At 46.6% G+C, this 23149-nt stretch overlaps 1 protein-coding gene and 1 long non-coding RNA gene across 5 annotated transcripts in view; one reads left to right on the top strand and one right to left on the bottom strand.

Moving 5' to 3' along the window:
• LOXHD1 (lipoxygenase homology PLAT domains 1) overlaps positions 1–23149 on the top strand; it is a 219353-nt gene that overhangs the window by 157059 nt on the left and 39145 nt on the right. The window contains exons 27-33 of one of the 2 annotated variants that reach the window (XM_006144420.1): positions 4224–4378; positions 8855–9064; positions 9177–9312; positions 11472–11680; positions 12540–12725; positions 16835–16962; positions 21207–21324. In XM_006144420.1, coding sequence (XP_006144482.1) covers positions 4224–4378; positions 8855–9064; positions 9177–9312; positions 11472–11680; positions 12540–12725; positions 16835–16962; positions 21207–21324 — 1142 coding nt within the window. The remainder of the gene's footprint in view (positions 1–4223; positions 4379–8854; positions 9065–9176; positions 9313–11471; positions 11681–12539; positions 12726–16834; positions 16963–21206; positions 21325–23149) is intronic. The other variant, XM_006144419.1, reaches the window with a different exon arrangement.
• On the bottom strand, positions 16660–22295 carry LOC102489986 (uncharacterized). Of its 3 annotated transcripts, none has more exons than XR_333958.2 (5): positions 22100–22295; positions 20437–20753; positions 20194–20344; positions 18259–18430; positions 16660–16942 (listed from the first exon to the last, which is right to left on the bottom strand). It is a non-coding gene; the product is annotated as an uncharacterized LOC102489986 (long non-coding RNA). The 3 variants fall into 3 exon arrangements; XR_333957.2 differs by having other exon boundaries at positions 16661–16942; positions 22153–22295; XR_001370079.1 differs by having other exon boundaries at positions 16663–16942; positions 20437–20517; positions 22153–22295.

The following is a 23149-nucleotide window of genomic DNA, read 5'->3' as shown; positions in this document are numbered from 1 at the left end:
TGAGTGTCAGCGTCCATGTAAACCTGCATGTTTTTCTTTAGCCACTAAGTTCTGAGTAAGCTTTAGTTATTTCAAAATAAAATTCACTTATTTAAAAAAAAAAACTTTTGACCACTGATAATGTATAAAAAATATAATAGGTCTCTTCAACAGGACTGTCTATGCTGATCAGAGAAGCTCCAAGAGCTTGGGAATCCAGCTTAAATGTATTATGTAGCCTTCTTGGAAAAGCTGTATAAGACCCAAGATTTCAGGTCCTATATAAAGCCAGGGAACAGGTCTTTCTGCCTACCAAGTGGATAAAACAGTCCAAAGACAAAGGACAAACACTGTTGTTTTTCTTTTTTTAAAAATCATTGAAAGTAAAACAGCTACCTCTGTGACATTCTTTTCATCTGAGTTGCCACTCACTTAGAAATAAAAACAAGCATTATCACAATAGCATGATTTTCCTTTCTTATAACCCTTTCTCCAAATTTTGTTTTGTTCTTCAACCTGGGGGTTTTCTACTTGGACCCTAGAGGAGGCCCTGGAAAGCTGTCCCACAGGCATACTTGGGCTGTTCTGCATGAGTAACATGCTACAAAAGCCCACTCTGAGTGTGGTGGTGTTTCTAGGGAAACATCTTTCCACCGATGAGCTGTGTGGTCTGGTGGGATGGGGAGGGAGGAGGATCCAGAAATAGCTGGGTCTAACTGCACAACCACATTGCTCAGCACCCAAAGGCTGAATCAGTTTCCTGATTCCCAAAGAGCTGGAGCAAGCAGTGAGGGTGGAAGAAGGAGTAGGAAGGCCATTTAATCACAGTCCATGGTGACATGACATCCCACTCTGGGACAAGGGCTCCAAGAAAAGGTGTCCTAACAGACCCATCTGTCTGCAATTATTTCTTTCACATGTAAGCCCGCCTGAATGCACAGCTCAGAAATGGGCGGGAGGAGAGTCTACTGTTGTGTCTACACTGTGACAGGTTCCTAATATTACCTCGTGTCAGTGTTAGCGAGACAGGTTTGGGTAATGCTGATTCTCTTAAACAACAAAAAGAAGATTTTACTTATTAATGTAGCAAATGCTTGCTGGTCAGATTCTACACTGAGCCGAGCAGGATGGAGGTGGAGGGTATGTGATTTAGTTCCTGGCTCCTGCCCTGGAGGAGAGGCTACCTCTGACATTAAGTTTCACAATGCACCAAGGAGATTTGGTGCCCGGGGGGCTGGGTGGAGTTCCTGAGTCAGGAAGGATGAGTGGAGGGAAGTTTGGATGTGTGTTTGTGGCATGGTCTCGTGGAGGTGGAGATGTCCACCAGGTGATAGGAGCAGAGATTACAGGAGGGAACTGGGTTGAACATACAGAGCCAGGGAACTCAATGAAGTCAACACTCAAGATGGGCAAGATGAGAGCTAAGGGATGAAATCAGGGAGAGCTTGATGTCCGGGGTGGGGGGAGGGGGACAGAAGATTAGGAACCCAGAAATCTGCTCAAGAAGGAGCAAGAAGAGAGGTGGAAGGAGAGCAAGAGAGAATAATGCTGCAGAACTGGAGGGAAGTAAGAAAATAGTAGGACCCACGTTGTGGGTGTGAACGTGTTCCATAACCATGGGTATGAGCAATTCACATTACCTTACTTTGCTAAATTTAGTTAAATGTGGTTCTGAGCCTGCTTGCAAGGGCTGGTGAGAAAGTCCAGCTTAGTCACTGCAGGGATGAAAAAGCCACTCTTCAAAAACAAGAATCCTGAGGCTCATAAGAGAGGCCTGATCCCTCAGTCCAGGACAGTTCTTCCTAGATCTGTGCTCCCAGATCACATTGTGCCCTTGTTGCTGCTGATTTTCAGCTCACACTTGGATGTAATTTTTCTGGGTGGCTAGAAACACTCCTGCATAAACCCTGGCTTTGTCAAGATCCCCTCTCTTCTGGGTAGGAAGCCAACTTCAAGCTTTAAGTCCCCCAAAAAAGCCCACCAGCTACCTCCAATTGGGTCTCTGCATACAGGTGAGGGGTCCTGCCAGCTATGGATAATCCCAAATTCTTGCCCCTTCTTGAAATAAGGGAAATGGACTGTCTTTCCAGTTTGATCAGCTGTACTCATCACCTCTAAGCTTCATCCATCTTTCTTGCGGATAATCCAGCCAAGTCCCCTCTTTCTAGGCCTGGAACTCAAAATCACTTAGGATGGATGAGTATGGAGAGGGACAAAGCATTCTCAGCCTTCATAAGAAAACACAAATCTTGCCTCTCCCCACTAGGGTGAAAGTTGGCAAATAAGATGTTTTATTCTTCCTTGATGCATTCACAGCAGCAAAACAAAAATAAATCATCATTTTCCTTAAGTTGTTAAAGTTTTAATTAATTAACACTATGAGTGAGAGCAAGAGAGACAGATTGTACTCCCCACAACAGGATCTTGATGCCACGATCCACCTCCCTACTTCAGCCAGCCCTGGACCATGGGCACATGCATGCCAGGCATACCCAGGGAGGTCTCTGGACATGAGCCCCAATGTTCTACACACCTGTACAGTACCTGTACACATACATGCATATTTATACACACACACACACACACACACACACACACACATATATACACACATATATATAACCTCCGTGTGTGTGTTAAATAAAATAATTCTATTAAAAAAAGAAAAAGAAAAAGAAAAAGATGTACATATCAGGAGACTCCCAAGACATCACAGGTAGTGTTGCAAAGACATGGTTGTGAAATAAACAGGCAAAACTAGGTAGAAAATTAAGAAATAAACTGAATAAATGTTAAAAGAAAGGCCAATCATTACTCTTTAATTTCTCCAAAGAACTGCATTTTTGTTAGTGTGACCATCTATTTCAACTTAAATTCGGTGCTATGAGTACTGAAAAATGAGAGAATAGTAGACAGGTACAAAATTTGATGTGACATTTCTAATTATGTTTCATATCATTTTCTGAAGATACTAATAAAAGCATATAATCAAACAAAACACCAAAACCAAAAGAAGCACTGTATATGTATCATATCATGTATCTATACCTTTAGAAACATTAAAAATATTAAATCTGATTTCAAAAGAAAAGTTTAAACAATTTGTGCCAATGTATCTCAAATAAAAAAGTTTAACTGGTAAGTACAGACTTAATAAGATACACAACTAACCTGTCTTACGCCATCTCAGCATACTTTTCCAAACTAGAAGGACTTTAATTTCCAAGTCTTTTGAAAAAGCAATATTTATAGTGTAAGTAAGAATGTCTAATACAATTAACAACAAACCAAGGCAATTTTGCTTCATAAATTAACCCATTTATTGTAGGCTAGTGACATTTCAAATGTCTGTGGAGCTTCTACTGGTCTTTCAATTCCTTCAGTCTTCTGATGGCAGACTTTACTGTGACAGCAAAGTGGTGTAGTTCTAGGCACCACCAGCTACCATTTTTATGCAAGAACCACAGTCCCAGGTCCCCACAGCCCGTCTCTTCATCTTGGTTTTGCCACAGTAGGAGCAAGTGTACTCCAGTGTGCTAGCTGATTTTAGTTTTCCTCACCATTTTCCAGAGGGAGAGGCCATAGTGGGTCCCATATTTACCAATGATGTCGACCTTCTTGATGTGTTTAGCCATGTTGCCGCCAACTAGGTCTGAGCCCAGAGAGTTCTATATATATATATATATATATTAATGAGAGAAGAGGGAGTGTGTGTGTAAGAGAGAGAGAGAGAAAGATATAAGTATTTTCATTGGTCTTGCTAAACTGCAACCCACCTGCCCCAGCCTCCTAGTCAGCTAGAATTATAGGCACACACCACTGTACCCAGCCTGCTTTAGGTTAGTCTGAGAACTAACCCCAGGCCTCCCACACAACTCTCCAACTGAAAGGCAAATTATTGTCAACGCCTCATGACAAGTAGAGCTAGTAATCACAACACGGACATCTTCCAGGCAGCTCTTGAGCCTTTCTGGACACTGTGGGCAGCTGTGTGGGTGGTTGTTTCGAGGCACTCTTATTCTTTGGGTCTCTTGGAGTCCAGCTGTGTCCAGATCAGCAAGCTTCCCCTTGGGGACTCTACACAGATTGTCACTGAGTGTGCATGATTACACAAATAGAAGAGGGGAGTAACTCCTCAAGACCTGGCCCAGAAGTTTCATACCCCTTACAAATCCAGTTTCCCCAAACCTAAAGTGCTGTTGACCTTTTCTTCTTTTTGTTTATCTGTCCAACTGCCTACCCAGTTGTGCTGTACTCGGTGCAGATCTTCACGGGGAATGTTCCCGGGGCAGGGACGGATGCCAAGGTCTACATCACCATCTACGGAGATCTGGGGGACACTGGCGAGCGGTACCTTGGCAAGTCGGAGAACCGTATGAACAAGTTTGAGAAAGGAACGGTATGAGGGGCATGCTGAGTTCGCTCCCCTTCCCTTCTTCTCCCAAGGTCCAGTGATCTGGGTACCAGCTCTTCTTGGCCTTAGGGCACGTTGGGAACTTTGCAAGGTATCATGCACCCTCATTTGGGCTCTCGCCCTTGTCCTTTCCCTTCACAGTCCTGGGTGCCTATGGGCTGGGGTACAGCAGAAGGAGGGGCTTGGATAAGCAGAAGGCCTTCTGGAGCTCTGGGCTGTTCACTGGATGAGAGTGGGTCTTCTTCAGAAAAATCCATTCACTGTGGGTGGTCCATAAATGCGCAGAGTGACAGGGGCCATGCCAACAAAGGGGGTCTTATTCTTGTCTGATTCGACTCCTCTGGCTCGGTCTCTTTATCAGTAAAATGAGGGGGTCAAATGGAATTGGCTAAATAGGAGTCACCAGGGGTAGAGAAGCAGACAGGCACTCCATTCCCATCCCTGACAGTCTGCTTGACCTGGCTTATCTTCAGGGGTGCCAAGCAATCCCTCCACTGAGCAAAAGGTTCTGTGGCCATAAAAGGCTTGAAAATCACATGACCAGTGGATATCTAAGACCCTTCCAACTCTTACACTCTGGGCCCTTCCAACTCTTACACACTGTGCTTCATACATAAAGGATGAAGGCTGTCCAGCAGACCCTCTCAGGTTGCCAGACTTCCCTTCCCTGTACCCTGGCTTCCCTCTCTGCCTCAGCTCCTCTCTCTCTGTTCCCTTTCCACCTTCCCCTTTCACTTGATCCTCAGCCTCTTTTCCTTCTCTTCTCCATTCACCTAAATCTGACTGAAACCCCTACAGACTGGGCCATATCTACAGGGAGATCAAATTAAAGAATTGGGCTCTCATCTTACTCTGTAGTCTTGCCCATGGCCATGTGTGGGTATGGGTTCATGTATCCACCAATGGATACATCTCAGGTCACCTGAAGCCCAATTCTCAGCCAGCAGAGCCCTGAGCATTGAACCTCCTGCTACTGGTAAGGAGGAACTTAGTTCTGGGACAAAGAAAGTAGGTGTCATTTAAGAGGTTCTGCAGCTGACTGGTGACACTATGAAGCAGTCCAGGTGGAAGGAGCCCCAGGCTGACTGCGACTCCCTGGGAGTCAGGCACCAGTGCTCCCACTTATGCGCTCCATCATCCAGATATAAACCATTTACTTTTCACTTTGGTTTATTGCTTCTGAAGTGGGAGTAACAACAGGATTGCTAATTAGACCCATTTAAGAGGTTCTGCAGCTGACTGGTGACACTATGAAGCAGTCCAGGTGGAAGGAGCCCCAGGCTGACTGCGACTCCCTGGGAGTCAGGCACCAGTGCTCCCACTTATGCGCTCCATCATCCAGATATAAACCATTTACTTTTCACTTTGGTTTATTGCTTCTGAAGTGGGAGTAACAACAGGATTGCTAGTTAGACCCCTGGGCTGAAAATTGGGACAAGATGGAAGAGCACTTTGTATCAGGGAGAAAAAATTTAATGCACAGACGCATGCACCTGCTTGCATGCACCACACACACACACACACACACACACACACACACACACACACACACATGCTACAAGACACATAGTCATTCACTGCCCTTGTAAGGTAGCTAGGAGGAGACCTATCCTTCTCTTCCCATTTTGTAAAAATGGGATGTCACAGAGGTCATGTGGTTCATATGATGTCCCCAATGCCACCCTAGGGTCAGGATTATCAGGTACACAGATACTGAGGCTAGGTTATCTTGAGTTTAGATCCTGGCTCTGACATTTACTAGCTGTGTGATCTTGGGTGACTTACTTAACATCTCTGTACCTTGGTTTCCTAAAAAAGGTGAAAAGAGTTCATTGTATGGAGAAGTTGAGGGAGAGGGATAACCGAATTAAAATGAGAAGTGCCTGGAACCATGCCTAGCGCGAAGCTAACTCTTTGAGCTGGGCATTGTCTGGGCTGTGAAGGCCTCACTCATCTCCCGCCTTTAGTGATGTGTGGTGCTGATGCCTGGTAAATGCACTATAAAAACGGCAATGCTGCAGACAGCTGGCAGACCAGTTTTTGTTCTCTGTCAGGCAAAGAGCAGGTGCTCAATAAATACGTGCTGAGTGAATACATGAATGAAAGTGTAAATGAAGGTGCTGCAACCCATTCTCCTCAGTTTCTCTCCCCATTTTCTCTCTCAGCAACTGTTACATTGCAAGAAAAATCTTTGCCCGATTCTGTCCTGTCTTCCAGTGCTTTCTCATCCGTTCCTCTGGCTTTGATGCCCCATGGAGGGGAGTCCTGGCGCTACTTCCAGCTCAGTTACTGATGATTTATGTGCCCCCAAGTTCAGTGCTGAGTACCTAAAAACTCCCATCTCTGTCTCTTTCTTAGAGATTTTTGCTATAGGGCACATGTACTTGCGAGACAGAGAGAGACAGAAAGTAAGAAATCACCCCCCCAGGGAAGATAGCCAGGCCACAACCTCTTCTCTTCCATTCTTCTCTCAGGATCTTGGGCACTCATGCACTTGTGCCCAGCATGAGTTTTAAGCTACCAGGTCCAGGATTTGAACCACGGTTGACTACGTGGGAGTTCAGACATGACCTTTATACCATATGCTGGTCCCAGAATCTAGATGCCATCCTGAGCACCCTCTTCCTGTTGTTACCCACCCCCCTCCACCCATATCCGATCAATTTCCTGTTCCTGTTATTAGGTTTAAATATCCTCAAATAGCCAAGGCAGCTCCACCACCACTCAGCTCTTCCTCATCTTGCCTTGCTATTGACCCAGCCTGGCCTCCAGCCCCCTCATCCAGTTTACCACCACTCTCAACACTTCAAATAACCTGTCCAAAGTTGATGGTGTCACTCCCTCATTTCCTCTGAATCCTGTGTAGGATTTGCAGATCTTCCTGGCCTGCCCCACCGGCTTGCTTGAAATGTCTTCTGCAGACCACCAGGCCAGCTTCCATAAGCCCGCCTACACACACACTCTCTGTATCTTTCCTTTTATTTCCTGTATGCCTGTACATGCACCCACAGAAAACAGATAAAGTAGATACTGCTGTTTTATATAAAAGGTATCATACTATATAAAAACTTGTTCATCTTACCTTTGGCATTCAGTGAGTGCCTTGCAAGTCCCTGTCAGGACATTCAAACACAGAGGGAGCCAGATCTTTGTAAGCTCTGCACAGACAACAATCTGCAGGAAAGGCTTTGCCAGAGTTATTTAGTCATTCCCCAAGCGCTGGACCCCTAGATGGCTTCTGATTTTCCACTGTACAAGTTACCCTGCAGTAAAGATCCTGGCATAACTATGAAGGTCTTTCCCCAGGAGAGATGCAAAGAAGTGGAACTGCTGTGTCAGAGGGTGTGTACGTTTTCATCTAACAAACTCATTTGATTGCCAGCCCCTAGACTGCACCTACCCCCATCTGCTGTTAGCTGGGCACCACCTACTGCCTTCACCCAGGGCTGTCCCACCTGGCTGAGAAGCGCAGCCCCATCTGCATCATAATGCTGCCACCTGGAGACATCTTCCCAGCACTCTAGTCCTCCCACAGGCATTTGGCTCTTCAACCTGGGCTGTAATTACCCATCCCTTCCTCTCCTCACTGGACTATGACTGGCTGGGGCAGAGATGTTATTTCAGATGTTATTTCATCTCCACATTCCCAGGAATTAGCACAACAACTCTCATAGTATCCACACTCAGCAGTCCTTTCAGAAGGGAAACAGGGTCACTCAAAGCCTGTCCTCTGGCTCCTGCCTCCCACATTTAACCTCTGCTTTTTTGGCCTCTTCCACCTAGGGCTGGAATCCACACCTCACTGAGCTCCCCTGGAAGAATCCAGGCACACAGTCTGAAACATCCACCTGACTGAATTCAGGGACACAGAGGAGAGCCTTACCTCACAGCCTACACAAACCCTCATGAACCCACATTTCAGATTGTGTCCCCTGGGACCCTCCTCAGTCTCTCCTCCCCCAGAACCTCACTCTGCATCCTCTCCTTATTGGCTCCTCTGAATCCCTCCTAGCTGGAAATTTCAAGTCCTCTCTCATCATTCAGAATGATTTCACCTCTATTGGTGTCTTACCCTTTGACTACTACACCCAAACTCATCCCAATCCTCCACCTCTCTAAAGATTTCAGCTAACTGGACCAAGTTTGGCACCTCTCATACATCAAAGGCTGAGGCCTTCAGGTTCCATCTTCACTCACACCGTTCATTAGTGTCCATCTATCAAACTCGTAGGCTTATCCCAAGAGGACTTCAGTAAAGACAATCTTCTCCACATGTAAGTGGGCTGTAAAATGAGGTGTTACAGAAATGAGGTCTTGGTTTCCTGATGCTCAGCATTAGGGATTTGGGCCAGCTGCTCAGTCCAATAATGAAGGTGGGTGGAAGGCTCTGGAAGGATAGATTTGGAATGGCTTGAGGTGGGGTGCTCCCCCCATTTAAGTCACCACATCTGGACTCTCCAGGCTGACACCTTCATCATCGAGGCTGCTGATCTGGGTGTCATCTACAAGATCAAGCTCCGCCATGATAATACCAAGTGGTGTGCAGACTGGTACGTGGAGAAGGTAGAGATCTGGAATGACACCAATGAGGATGAGTTCTTATTCCTGTGTGGTCGTTGGCTCTCCCTGAAGAAGGAGGATGGGCGACTTGAAAGACTCTTTTATGAGAAGGTGTGGCAAAGGGTAGCTAGGGGGGCTTGACTCACCATGGCCTGACCCCATCCTCATATCTGGGGGAGGATCCCTGGGGCAGATAATGCTGGAGCTGTGCTTTTCTGAGCAGGAATACACTGGGGACCGCAGTAGCAACTGCAGCAGCCCTGCAGACTTCTGGGAGATCGCCTTGAGCTCCAAGATGGCCGACATAGACATCCACACAGTGACTGGGCCCATGGCCAACTACGTTCAGGAAGGCCCAGGTGAGCAGGGAGCATGGTAGAGGAAAGTCAAGCACCTGGAAATGTTTTCTTGGATAGGTCATCATTTAGCCTTAGTGTCCATGATGACTTAACCCTACTGCTTTGTAATTCTTACTTTTTTTTTTTTTACACATATTGCCTACTTCACACCCCACAAAAGTCCTGTGAGGTTAAATGACAAAGACAAACCCCCTTTATAAATAGAGAAGCAAAGACTAGAAGACATCAGGGTGAATATGTTCTTAATCCACCGATCTACCACCAGAAGGGTATGGTTGTGAGCTCTGACCTCACCCAGACTCTCAGGATATAGAACCAACAGGACAACCACAAGGAAATGAACAGCAACCATGAGACTCCCTTGTTTGTTCTTGGCATATCACACAAAACAGCCATGCCAACTTAAAGCATGATGGGGTGTGTGGTGGGTGCTGGGAAGAAGTCCTGAGCTCAGGGGACTGCATTTTCACTTCTGGTTCTGACAATACAACAAGTGGCCTTAGATAAGTCAGTCTCTTAGCTTCAGCCTTTTCCTCCTTTATTAAACAATATTATCATTCCTTGGCAAGTTCATTTTGTCAGCAAGATTTTTTAGATGAGGGAGTTCTATGTTTGTCTAGAGAACATTTAAATGCACTGCCTTCCTATTCAGCTCTTAAGAGCCTGCTCTCCCCCTCTAAGCAGCCACATGGTGGGTTTGTAGGATTGGGTACAGAGAGTCAATGTATTTATATTCTGCCTTCTTACTTTGTGAATTAATGACAGGTCCCACCAAAAAGGTGCATCTTCTTAATTAAGCACTGTGATCACTTACAGCAAGGTCAGTGGGGCTCTCTTATAAAGATAAAACAAGGTGGGAGATGGGAAGAGTGTATGGAAGGAAACTAGGGAGAAAAATAAAGAAGTAAGACATTTGTGGGACATGGAAATGGATTATTACCTGCTGATGATAACATGTACAGTATTCTCGACTGGACTGATCTGAGTTAAGTTTCATGTTGGGTAAATTCTACAAGATCAATGATGTATAGCAATTGAATGTATAAAATACTAATATTACTAATAATAATAAATAAAAGAAAAAGTTAAGCCAAATTACAGACTATTAAAAAAAGTAAAACAAAGCTATGCACTGGTGCAGAAAACAATGCAGGTAATTTCAGCCAGGAAGGGCTGGTTTGGAGACTTTCCAAAGAGATACAGATTGTATAACCTAAAACCTACTGTGCCAGGATGCTACCTCCCAAACTACGGAGGAAGATGAACCAGGATACAGGTTTCCAGTTTGTATCAATTAGTAACAGAGACCTGGTAATTGTGGCTTAAACAAATTAGAGACTATTCTTTTCTCTCACATAAAATTCAAAGACAGATCATCTGGAACCATACAGCAACTCTAATGAATTCATGGATCTAGGTTCCTTCAACATGGTCACTCTGACAGCCTCATGAGTGGTTTCAGCCCTAAAGGTTGCATATGGTTCCAAGATGACTACTGGAGCTCCAGCCATCACATCCACATTCCAAACAGAATAAATGAAAGGGTAAGGTGTCAAAGAGTACACCTTCCAGTTGAGTCAGACTCTTTAACAAGTATTTTTCAAAAAAATTGCCCAAAAATATCTGTTTACCTATTATCACCACCCCTAGCTGCAAGAAGAATGGTCTAGATAACTAGTCCATTCCATGCCATACTATCCGAACCAGTTTTTATGCTGATTAATCTGGTTAGTTTTGGAAATGGATGCCTCCTAGACTTTTCCCTTACCACACTACACATATAATACATTCTTCTTGTTTGACTCCAAATTCTTACTTTCCTCATAGAAAGACTTGGCTTTTGCCAACTTCGTTTTTGCTGACTATGCTAAGCTTTTCATGTGTATAACCCTGTACTCGGTGAGAGTAGTGCTGATTTAAGTAAGAGAATTGATCAAAAGGATTTTTAGAAGCTCAACACTCCAAAACAGTGACAAGGCTACCCTCTTTTGTCTTCACATTCCTTGTAGACACCAGTCTGATAAGCTGTGTTGCACTTGGTCTCTGAGCAGGGAGCTGAGATTTGTGTCCTCTCAGAGGTCATGTCTGAGTCGACAAGCCACAGGGCAGTCCCTATCCATCTCGCCCTTTTAGAGTCTGGGCCCCATGATCTCTTGCAGTGATTCCCTACTACGTGTCAGTCACCACTGGGAAGCACAAGGATGCAGCCACTGACAGCCGGGCCTTCGTCTTACTCTTTGGGGAAGATGATGAGCGCAGTAACCGCATCTGGCTGGACTACCCCCGAGGGAAGAAGGGCTTCAGCTGTGGCTCTGTGGAGGAGTTCTACGTTGCAGGCTTGGATGTGGGCATCATCAAGAAGATAGAGGTGATGACTCCTCGGGGCCCTGTGATGCTGATCACCCCCAAGGAAGGAAGTTGCTGACCAGTACATAGGCCAGTGGAGGGCAGGAAGAGCAACCGGCCTAGAGCTCCCTTCAGAGCAGGGAACAGAGGAAGATCCCCAGCCTCTACCAGCAACTAGCTGGATGACCTTGGATGAAGTCTGCCCCTCTGGGTCTCTATTTTATACCCACTCACTGGGGATGCCCTGTGTATTTTCTATTGCTGTGTAACAAATTACTACACAGCACAAACGTGAAATCTCACAGTGAGTCATGAGTCCAGATGGGAGCTAGCTGGGTCCATTCTTAAGTCTCACTGGATGGATATCAAGTTGCATCCAGGGCTGGGATCTCATCTGAGGCTTAGGGTTCTCTTTCAAGCCCACTAGCAGTTTGCAGAAGCCATTTTCATGGGATCATGGGCCTGAGGCTGTCAGTTCTCAGAGGTTGCCTGTCTTTCCCTGACATGCAGCCCTCTCTAAAATAGGAAACAATCTAAAACATTGCTTTCCAATAGGAGATGATCTCATCTGCTTCATATCTCTGACCTTTGCCATCTCTCACATATAGACCCTCTTTTAAAGAGCCCACCTGATTAGCCCAGGCCTATCCAGAATAGTTATTTGATTAACTCCAAGTTAACTGTTTGCAGACATTAATTATGTCTGCAAGATCTCTTCACTCCATGGGAGGGACTTGGACCAATGAAAGCACAGCACAGCAAGAGGGAGTAGGGAGGTGGGACAAGGGTTTGGATACAGCACAGGATGAGGGGATGCAGAGGGGAGGGCTTCCTTCCAGGCAGTGCCCAAAACCTCATGGGTCTGATGTATCCCCTCCTAGCTGGGCCATGATGGAGCCTCCCCTGAGAGCTGCTGGCTGGTGGAGGAGCTGTGTTTAGCAGTGCCCACCCAGGGCACCAAGTACACACTGCGCTGCAACTGCTGGCTTGCCAAGGACCGCGGTGACGGTGTTACCTCCCGGGTCTTCGACCTCCTGGATGCCATGGTGGTGAACATTGGGGTGAAGGTATCAGGGGTGTTTTGAATGAATTGTAGGGCAAGGACAATGTGTTCGAAGTGGGGGACAGCTGGGGAGATGGAAGCAAGGGAAATAGGAGACTCATCACGAGGTTATTGGAAGAGGTTGCAACCTGGTATACTATTTGGAATCACTTTGCTGGTTGCCAGGAGACTGAACTTGCTTCTGGTCCACTGCTATGTGAGCTTGGGTAAGTCACCTGGCCTTTCTGAGCCTTGATCTTCTCATAAACCACAGGGAAATAACACTTCCTGTCCTGTTCCATGTAAAGTCTTGGTGAGAACTAATGAGATCATGAACGGTCATGAGCTCAACAGGTAGCAGCGCTACATAGACCTGCAGGATTGTTATTCTCCAAAGGCTCTTTCATCACGTCCAGTAGAAAGATGATGGGGAAAAATAACATTGGGGCTCTTAGGGCCTCTGAGTCTCACAGCGCAGAGACAGGTATGAATGGTCAAGCTGGGCTTCACTGTGTTTAATACTTGGTTCTTTGGGTCCAGGCTTCTGAGGTTGGAAGCCTGCCCTGATATGCAGAATGAAGCCACCAATTTTGAGTTAAGTAGGAAAAGAGAAGTTTTTAATGGAAAAGTGAAGAGTTTTTGACAGAAAGTGAGTACGATGCACTCCAGAAAGGTATATGAGCGGGCATGTGAGTGTTAGAGGACAGCTGCACCGGGAATGGGATTGGATGTTGCTTTTATTGTGGGATCTCATCATGAATATTTAGGAGGGCAGGTCTGTCATTGTCGTACGCCCTTTTGTTTGAATTCGGAAGCTTTTAACTGAGCTTGTGACCTCTCATCAGGTAAGGGAATTTGCTTGCCAGATAGGCATTCCCGGTGTGGACTTTGAAGGTATGATCATCTGCATAGAAGTGATTCTGCCCAGTATCAGTTTATTGCTCCTGGTGGGAAATAGGATATTGACCAAGCATCCCAGTGCATTCCTGTGTGCATATGTGGAACGGCAGGAGGGAAGATAATCACTTTCTCTGAGCTCTTTGAAGAAAGCTTAGGTAATAAAGAAATTTTAAAATGAGATCAGCTTCCCTTTCCCAGTGCCAGGAGCTGGGAGGGGGAAGAGCTCGTGCGAGGGAGTTCAGTTATACCCCCTGATAAGCCATGATTGATGAGGTAAATGTCCTGCCATTCTCTCAGGACTGCCCGCTCACGTCTGGCTATTTACCTATGACAAAACCTTCCTTAACTGGCAAAGCTTGGAAGGCAGGAGCCCTGAGTTTCTGTTCTTGCTCCACCATGAACTGGCCAAATAGCCTGAGACAGGTATAAATTCAGCTTGTGGTGGGGTGGGTGGTGGGATGCCCAAGGACACACAGCCAGAGGCCTCTGTTTTACCTGACCCAGCAGGCTTCTTTTGCTTTCTCATAAGCTGTGGGGTCAACAGGAGAGGCCCCAGCCCTTGTCTCTGCCTCTGAATCCAAGCAATGGGTTGTTTGATGTAGGCCAGAAGCTATCCCACAAATGTGAGAAGAAATCACCTGCCTCTTGGTTGCCCTGATTGTATTACACATGGAAACAGGACAGACTGAGTTCTAGGCTCTAAAAACCTTGACAGGCTGGTCCCTCACTGCAGAAGAACTGGAGAGCAGAACTTTCTACAGCACAGACATCCTCCCCCTTCCTAGACATCACCATCTGTGGTCGGACGGACAGTGTGGGTGAGCACACAATTCCTCCAGGCTTCCACATGACCCGGTTCCCAGCCTATGTATGCCTGTGTGTGTCTGTATGTGCGTGCGCCTGTGTAGGTGCCTGTGTCTATGTGTGTGTGCCTGGATCTCTGTGTGTGCCTGTGTATGTGTACCTATGTGCCTGTGTGTGCACCTGTATGTGTCTGTGTGTGCATGTACCTGTGTGTCTGTGCATGCACCTTTCTGTTTGCCTGTGTAGGTGCCTGTGTCTATGTGTGTGTGTGCCTAGGTCTCTGTGTGAACCTGTGTGTGTGTACCTATGTGCCTGTGTGTGTACCTGTGTGTCTGTGTGTGTGTGTGCCTGTGTGTGTCTCTATGTGCCTGTGTGTCTGTGTGTGCCTGTGTGTACACCAACCCCCAGCACATATGCACACCCCACACAATGTGGCTGCGTCTCCCCTTGAGCTCTTTAGTCCAGGAAGATCCAGACCCACACCTCTGTTATTCATGGTACAAAAGAACACAGATTTGTCACTTCACAAAGAACCACAGGCTTCTTTGGATTGACCATCTCCCTAGGACACCTGATACCAGGCTAGAATGACAAGAGCCCTACTCTGTCTCTTTTTGGAAACACACCTATTACATAAAAAGAGATGTGTCTGTGTAAAGAAGAGAAATGTGGACACAGAGAACACAGAAGTTGGAGGGACCAGCCCTCAGGGGCTGGTCTCCATGGGGCCGCTGAAGCTCTCATTTTGATCATTATATTTTTCATGTCTGTCTGGATAAGAGCAAAAGGGTGTCAGGCTGCTTTTGTTCCCAATAGCTTCTCCTGCCCATCATGAATGCCCTTGCTGGGTGGTCTGGTGTGTGTGTGCATGTGTGTATGTGTGTGCGTGCGTATGTATGTGTTTGTTTGTGTGGCGGGGTGTGGTTCCTGGTGAAGCAGGAGGCTCTTCATCCATTCTCTCTGCAAACATCCCAAACTCCCACAGGCCAGGCCTGCACATAATACTTCTAACCCTGCAGTGTCCCGGCAAATATTCTAGATGCTGGAAAAGCACCAGCACCCACCGTGGCAGGGCCATGACCATTGTGGAGAACAACCTGGGATCTGAGTTCCAAGGCTTCTGGGGAGGGGAACCAGGTACCTGCAGAGGTGATATGGACAGTGACAACCACAGGGAAGGGGAAGGGTCAGGTATGTTCCAAGAAGATGGTTAGCCTGGCCTTTCCTGGCTGCATGTCTGAGCCTCTCCAGAAGCTTTAGACCTCATGGTTAGGCCATGGGCACCCACAAGGAGTGGCTGGAGTAAGGATCCAGAACCAGAGTCCAGCCAGATCATCAGTGCAGGTGATGCCTCTTGCCACAAGGCTGCCTCTCAGAGGAAGAACTAAGGCAGGGCAGTGAAGGCACGCCCAGGGAGGAGCAGTCTGTGCTCTGACTCTCCAGGGGAGAAATGCATCCTCATTGGCTCACATCTCAGGCAAAATGACAAAATCCTAATCTAAAGCAAAGATCGGATAAATAGACAATCACCCACTTCACAAGTGGATGGAGATGGAGCTTCCTTAAACGTTGTTCCAAACAGTACCCCTCATTTGCAGACCTCAGGGGTGTGTGCTGGCTGCACCATGAATGGGGATGGAGACCCAGAACTGCTGATGCATATTTTTTAAATTTAATTTAATTGATTAAGTAACTTATTTTTAGGTTTTGCTATAAGGCGCATGTGCTTGCCAGAGAGAGACAGAGGCAGAGACAAGAGGGGAAGTGAAAAACAATCCCCCAGAGGGAATGGCCATGCAGCAATCCTTTCTCCTCCCTTCTCCTCTCAGGATTTTGGTTCCCACGCACATGTGCCCAGTATGATTTTCAAGCCACTGGGTCCAGGAGTCAAATGGCAGTTGTCCTTATGAGAATCCTGACGCCACACATGGCAGGCCCAGTCCTGAGCACCAGTGCGAATTGTCTGTAGCTCTCATGGTTCTGCAAAGGAGTTTGTCCCTATTTTAGCCCAGGGAAGCAGAGGCTAGTAAGGGAGGGAATCTCCCCTATTCAACAGCTGGCAGGACATACAGCAAGCTCTAGGTGACTCTCAAAGTCACTTTTCTGCTACCATGCAGAAAACTGGATGGACTTTGGGTGGGATCTGACTGACAGAGAATAGGCTAACACTTGGGTCTTCCGTAATGTTTCTATTGTACGACACATTCTCTCACAGCGAATGCTCTCTCTAGCATTGGACTGGACACGGGGAATTCAGGAGTGAGAAGGCCTGACTCTAGCTCTTCAGACATTTACAATTGATTGGGTAGGGTGTCTTTTCAGAGCCAGGAAGCTTGGTGAGCATAGCTTCTTTCCTTGCTGAGACCAAGACGGGTCTGGCGGGTTGGTGGATGAGGCCAAAGCTCAGGATCTGCATTCCTCTCATGGCAGGTGCTTTATGAAATGACCGTGTGGACAGGTGATGTGGTCGGCGGGGGCACAGACTCCAACATCTTTATGACCCTTTACGGCATCAACGGGAGCACAGAGGAGGTGCAGCTGGACAAAAAGAAGGCCAGGTATTCAGAGGTGGTCCCTGACCCTTACCTTCTCCTTGCCAGCTGTTGTTCTGAGCCATGAATTGACTCCTAGTCCTTTTCACAACCCTATAAGGACTTTTATTATCATTTCCATTTTACTGGTGGGGAAATAGAAACACCAAAAGGTGAAGTATGGCTCAGGGCTCCACAGCAAGTAAGCAGTGGCTCTGGGAGATGTACCAAGGTGGTCCTCCGACCCAAACATTTGTTTCCATCTTTTTAAAAAAAATATATTATTATTATTTACTATTATTATTATTACATTTGTAATTTGCTATAGGACACATGTACTCAGTAAAGAGAGAGAAAGGGAAAATGACAAAGCAAGTCACTAGGTCCAGGACTTGAACCATGGTCAGCTACGTAAGACTCCAGCACTTTTACCACCACACCATCTGTTGGCTCCTCCATAGCCTCTTAAGATAGTGGTTAGTAATGACTTTAAAGAAGACCTCCTACTATACTTCTTAATGTGCCTTTCATTGGACCCCCAGTTTAGATGATCCTGAGTTTTGACTGATTTTTTGTTTTCAGTTGTTGACCCCCAAACACTTCCAATCCTTAATATCCTAAAGACCAGGGAAGAGAGATTCAGAACATAAGCCTAGGATTCTTAAAACCCACCACAGTCACTTGTCTCTGAGCCCACAGTGCCCCTTCCCCAGCTGGAGGGCGGGTCCAGGAGGGTTTCCTTTCTGAATTCCTCACAGCTCCTAGCCTCTGGCCTTGCACGTGGAAGATGCAGGTTGAATAATCTGGACAGTGGTGGTGATAACAATGATGAGAAAGATGATGGTGGTGATGAAGGTGATGATGGGCATGAGGTTACCAAAGATCTTGGTGGCATGGCTTTCTTCCCATGGATATAGAGCAACGCGTGAGGGGAGGAATTTTGTCCATCATACACAGCTCAGTCCTAGAGATCTAATAAGGACAGTTTTACCTGCCCCCTCTTAGCACTTCTGCTCTCTCATTATGCAGCTTCCATCTCCTCCTGGAATTTTTCCCAGATCAACTAGCAGTGGTGATGATAACAATGGCTAATACGTTGAACACTTACTCCAGGCCAGGCACCATTGCAAGGGCTTTCTGACACATCAACTCGCAACACGTCTATTATTGTGCACTGTTATCATCTCCATTTTACAAATGAGGTTGATGGAGCCCAGGAAGGTAAAGTAACTTCCCCACTGTCATACAACTAGAAGAATAGGGATTTCAACTGAGAAGGTTATAGAAATAACTGAAGATCAAGTGATAACAGAAGCTATTTACTTAGATCTTGCTACAGCAAGGCAGCCAGCCACCATCACTTTGGTTGGCAGAGACTTCAAAGATGACCTCAGGTTTTTTTTTTTTTTTTTCAGATATCTCTGAGCTGTTGAGTATGGCTGTGATTTGTTCATTTTCCTTGATGAGTAGTATTCCAGTGATGAGTACTCTGGGCCTAGAGAAGAGAGGACATGGTAGCTTGTTGTGAGAGGATGGGGAGAGGAGACATTGGAGGCATCTAACAGGGTTAGACTGTTGGAAATTAAAGAATTAGTTATGGTGAGCAGAACTAGGGCCAATGGGGGAAGCTGAGCTCAGTGTAAGTGAAACGTTATTAAGATTTGGTCAAGGCTGCCCTGATAGGGAAAGCACTGCCCAGGTTGCTGCAGGCCCATTAATAAAACTAACCAACTGAGGGCTTCATGACCACTGGTAGGGAGAACCCAAGATGGAAAGGAGGTTGGTTTATAATGAAGGTAGGGTGGAAAATATAACCTCAACCAATCTCAAGAGGCTTAGCCATGCCCCTTAAATGCCAGAGGTGAACCACCTGAGCAGCTACTCAGCAAGTTGGACTTTTGGCCCCAAATCAATCTTCCCTGTGTTCTTGCCAGCCCCTTCCCAAGCTCCCTACCCACAAACCACTCTGGATTCTTAACAGTGCCTAAAATTCTTCCATCAAGTAGTTGCCCCTCCAGCCTAAGGCCTTGACTCTTTTAGCCCTCAGGCTGTGCTCAGTCACAACGGCCAGTGAGTGGGAGGCTTGGTGCTGAGCCCTTCTCTGAGGACAGTCTTTCCTAGAGAGGGAGGAATAAAAGGAAGCTAGAGTAGAAAAGGAGTGAGGAACAGCCAAAGGGGCTTCTTCCTACAAATCACCTTTTCAGCTGCCACACATGTAGGGGCTCCTTGCATACAGGAGCCAGGCAAACCCTGCCATGTCAATACCCCTGTCCCTGGGCCAGTGGTGGAGGTGCTGGGCCAAAGCTGCCTGCCTCTCCAGCAGTGGCCCCTCAGTAAGGTGGCTCTATTACAGGCCAACTGAGGGTCCAGGGGTTCTGGGCAGTGAGATGGATGTGGCTGGTGAATTGAGAGGATTAAAAGTCCAAGGATAGTGTTTCCTTAAGATGTGGACTTTTTCCCCTGAGGAGAGGCTGTCTTTCCAGGGGTTGCTGGGGTTTAGCCTATAATGAGGGGTGAGTGCCTTCTTTACACTTCTCAATCTTCATGAAGAAAAGCTTGTTTCTCCTCCCTTGGTGCTTACACTCGTCACACCATGAAATGAAGATATGTAGCTAAATTCAAAGGGTGAGAATTCAAGACACATACAAAGCAAAGAATTCTAAAGCTCTTTTGATCTGCAAAACTATACTCTGGCAAGAATAAGGAATCACTGAGTAAGGAATCACTTATTTGAGAGAATCTCTGTGTGTGACAAGAGAGTGTGGCCCAGCACCTCTGTATAGTTCCCACATGGCCAGAGGGGCAGACAGGACCTAACTTAGATCAGGATGGGTACAGGGCAGACTTTGGGGGAGTTGTCATTTCTAATAACCATAAAATGCACAAGATACAAGTTATTGAAAGAGGTGAGGTCAATGTCTCACCAAACCAGGAGTAGTCTGTGCTCAGTTCGCAGCCCCTATTCAATGTGGTCTGATTTTTGGGACCAGCAGATGGCGTAATGGCTACGTCACTGGATTCTCATGTGGTTGACCATGGTTTGAGTCCCGGACCTGGTGGCTTAAACACACTGGGCGCATGTGCGTGCATGCCCAAGATCCTGAAAGAGAGTGGAGGAGAAGGAATTGCAGCATGGCCATCCCTTCTGAGGGGTGATTTCTCACTTTCTGTCTCTCTTTCTGGTGAGCGCATGTGCCCTATAGCAAACTCTAAATTATATATATATATATACACACACACATACACACACACACACACCTCATTTTCAAGGAAGCCTAACAATTGCCATGCAGAGCCATGTCTTCTGAGCCAGCTGCATTACCCTGAGGGGCTTATCAGCAGCAGCATCTGGAATCGGTCGGCAGTTGAGCAATCAGACAGCATTGAAGGTCGCATTGTACATGCAGCACTGTAGGAAGAGCAGTAAGGAATAGAGATAAGGCACCTCTGACATGATGAAGTCACTGCAGAGAAGTAGTAATAGCAGCAAAGCAACATTACCTTCTATGTGCCTGTCGCTTTACAGTTGTCAGTAGCATCGCCCAATCTGGGGCTGCTGCACTCGTTCCTTTGTGCAGATTGCTTGTAGGAAAATATAAATGGGGCTATCCCACGTTGTACAGTGCACAACCTGCTCCACTATTCACGATGGCCCTGTCACTCTGACCCTCATGGGATTCTTTTTGCATTTTAAATTGACTCCACATCCATTTGTTCTCCTGACAGTTTCATGAGATCGCAGGGCTAGGATCGTTCTCCCTAGCCGACAGGTGAGGACGCCAAATTCCAGGGAGGAGCTGGGACTATTCTAGGTGAGACTAGCAGGACAAGGTTAGAGCCCAGAACTGTCAGCTCTTGGTTCAGGGTCATCTCTATCAGCCAAACCCACTTAAGCCAGTATTTCTAGAGCTCATCTGGCATGCAAGAGACAATGTGTTGGAGAGTTGTTGGGAGCAGAAAAGGGGACTAAGTAAAAGTCTCATCTTCTTTCCTTGCCCCAAAACTAGTCTCTGGCATGCCCAGTGCTTCCCGTGGCCAAGTTCACTTCTTTTAAAAAAAAAAAAAGAATTATTTATTTAACTTAATTAATTTACTTATTATTAATATTTTTAATTCACCAGAGATAAAGAAAGAAAGAGAGAAAGTAAGTCACCAGGCCTGGGACTTGAACCATACATAGTCAGCTATGTGGGAGTGTCCAACTCCTTAAGCAATGCACCATCTTCTGCCCCCAGGTTCACTTCTTAATACCCCCTTCTCTCCACCCCCAGGTTTGAGCGGGAGCAAAATGACACCTTCATTATGGAGATCTTAGACATTGCTCCATTCACCAAGATGCGAATCCGGATTGATGGCCTGGGCAGCCGGCCCGAGTGGTTCCTGGAGAGGGTAAACTATCTGGACTTCATGCTCCCTTCCAATCAGAGCCCACACCTTCTCCCTGCTCTTCTGGGTTGTCAGCAGCCCTTATTAAAGAACAAGCATCCTCGGAGAGGGTTGTAGCATAAACCCAACCTATATAATCCAGTATGTCCTTTGATGTGAATTAATCAGAGGAAATATTAATAGTTTTATTATTTGCACTATTAATGCATTGGCAGCTCATGCATATTATTCTCTGGTAGTTGATTCGATTCTGAATTCAATTCACCCGATCAAAATTGAATCAACTACCAGAGAATAATATGCATGAACTGTCAATGTAGTGTGAATGGAGACGGAGAATGGGGAGGCTTGCATAGATTTTGTCCAGGACGTGAGCTGGGGAGGACTGAAAAAGGTGCAACCATGAACAGGGCAGAGAGGCTCTCACTACAGGCAAGACGGCAGGGGAACTTTTTGCACCCAGTGACCACTCAGTTAGCCAGCTTCCTCTTTTTCCATCTTGGGCTCCACCCTCTGCCATGGCAGGAGTCTGAGGCCAGCCACCAGGGAGCCTGGATCTTGAACTCCCAGTTGGGCTGAAACCAGCCTTGGGGTTGAGATGCTGGGATCTTCAAGGGGCAACAGCAGAATAGACTTTCATAGTTCTGCCTCCATTTTCCCCTCTCTCCAGGGCACATGCATGCACACACATGGATGCACACACAATCACAGACTCAGTTTCTACCAAGAAAATAAGGCAGCTGGTCCTTCTTAGGACCCCTCTTTCATAGATTCTCACCTTCCCCACCTTCATCAGACCTGGCTGCCCAGAGGAAGGTTATTAACACTCACTGTTCCAGAGTGGAGAGGAGAGTTTCCAAGAGTGTGGGGCCTTGAGGAATGTTTTGATGGCCACTAAGGTGATGTTAGGAGTCCAGAGTGCTATCCATGCTAAGTGTGTCCCCATAATGGAGGACCCTGGCAGCCAAGATGAGCCTGGCCTGTAGCCCACAATCACAGCTAAGACAATGGCCATGATGACATAGATGGCACACCCATAATCATGGCCTTGGTGTCAGCATGTGGCCCCAGGCTCTCCATCATGTGTGGTGCTGGCCTCCTTGTACGGGGTGTGTTAGTTCAGCGTCTTCACAGCCATAACAAAGTACCATGGGCTGGGAGCTTACAACCACACACAGTTTTCATCTCACTGCTCTGGAGGGTAGAAGTCCAATGTCAAGGCATCAGCAAGGCCATGCTCCCTCTGAGAGCTTGGGGAAGGGTCTGTTCCAGGCATCTCTCTGAGCTTCTAGTAGCTCTTTGGCCTATGGCAGCATCACTCCAATCTTCATTGTACATGTCTCTGTACCCACATTCCCTATGGTGTGAGGTATAATAAGGACACCCTAATTAGAGCCCACCATAATGACCTCACCTTAGCTGCTTATAACTGTAACCACCCTATTTTTTATTTTTTGCTAGAGAGTGAATGTGCTTGCTAGAAAGAGAGAGGATAAAGTGAGAAAGCACCTTTCAAAGGGATGGACACACTACAATTTCCTTAATTCCACCTTTCCCCTCAGGACACATATACACGTGCCCAGCATGTCTCTCTCTTAAACCACTGGGTGTGGAACCAAACAACATAGTTGGCCATGTGGGATCCAGCTGCCCCAACCAGCACACCATCAGCTGACCCTAACCACCCTATTGCTAAATAAGGTCACATTCAGGGAGACTGTGGGTGAGGAATGCAATATATGATTTGGAGGGGGGGGCACAAGTCAGCCCCTAACACCATGACTTCTGTTCCCAGCCTGAGTCAGCCCTCACATCCCTCACCCACCAA

Source organism: Tupaia chinensis, unplaced genomic scaffold, assembly GCF_000334495.1.
Source record: "Tupaia chinensis unplaced genomic scaffold, TupChi_1.0 Scaffold000119_2, whole genome shotgun sequence".
Classification (NCBI taxonomy): Eukaryota; Metazoa; Chordata; class Mammalia; order Scandentia; family Tupaiidae; genus Tupaia; species Tupaia belangeri.
Note: the sequence above shows the minus strand (reverse complement) of the source record. Positions and strands in the feature narration are given on the sequence as shown.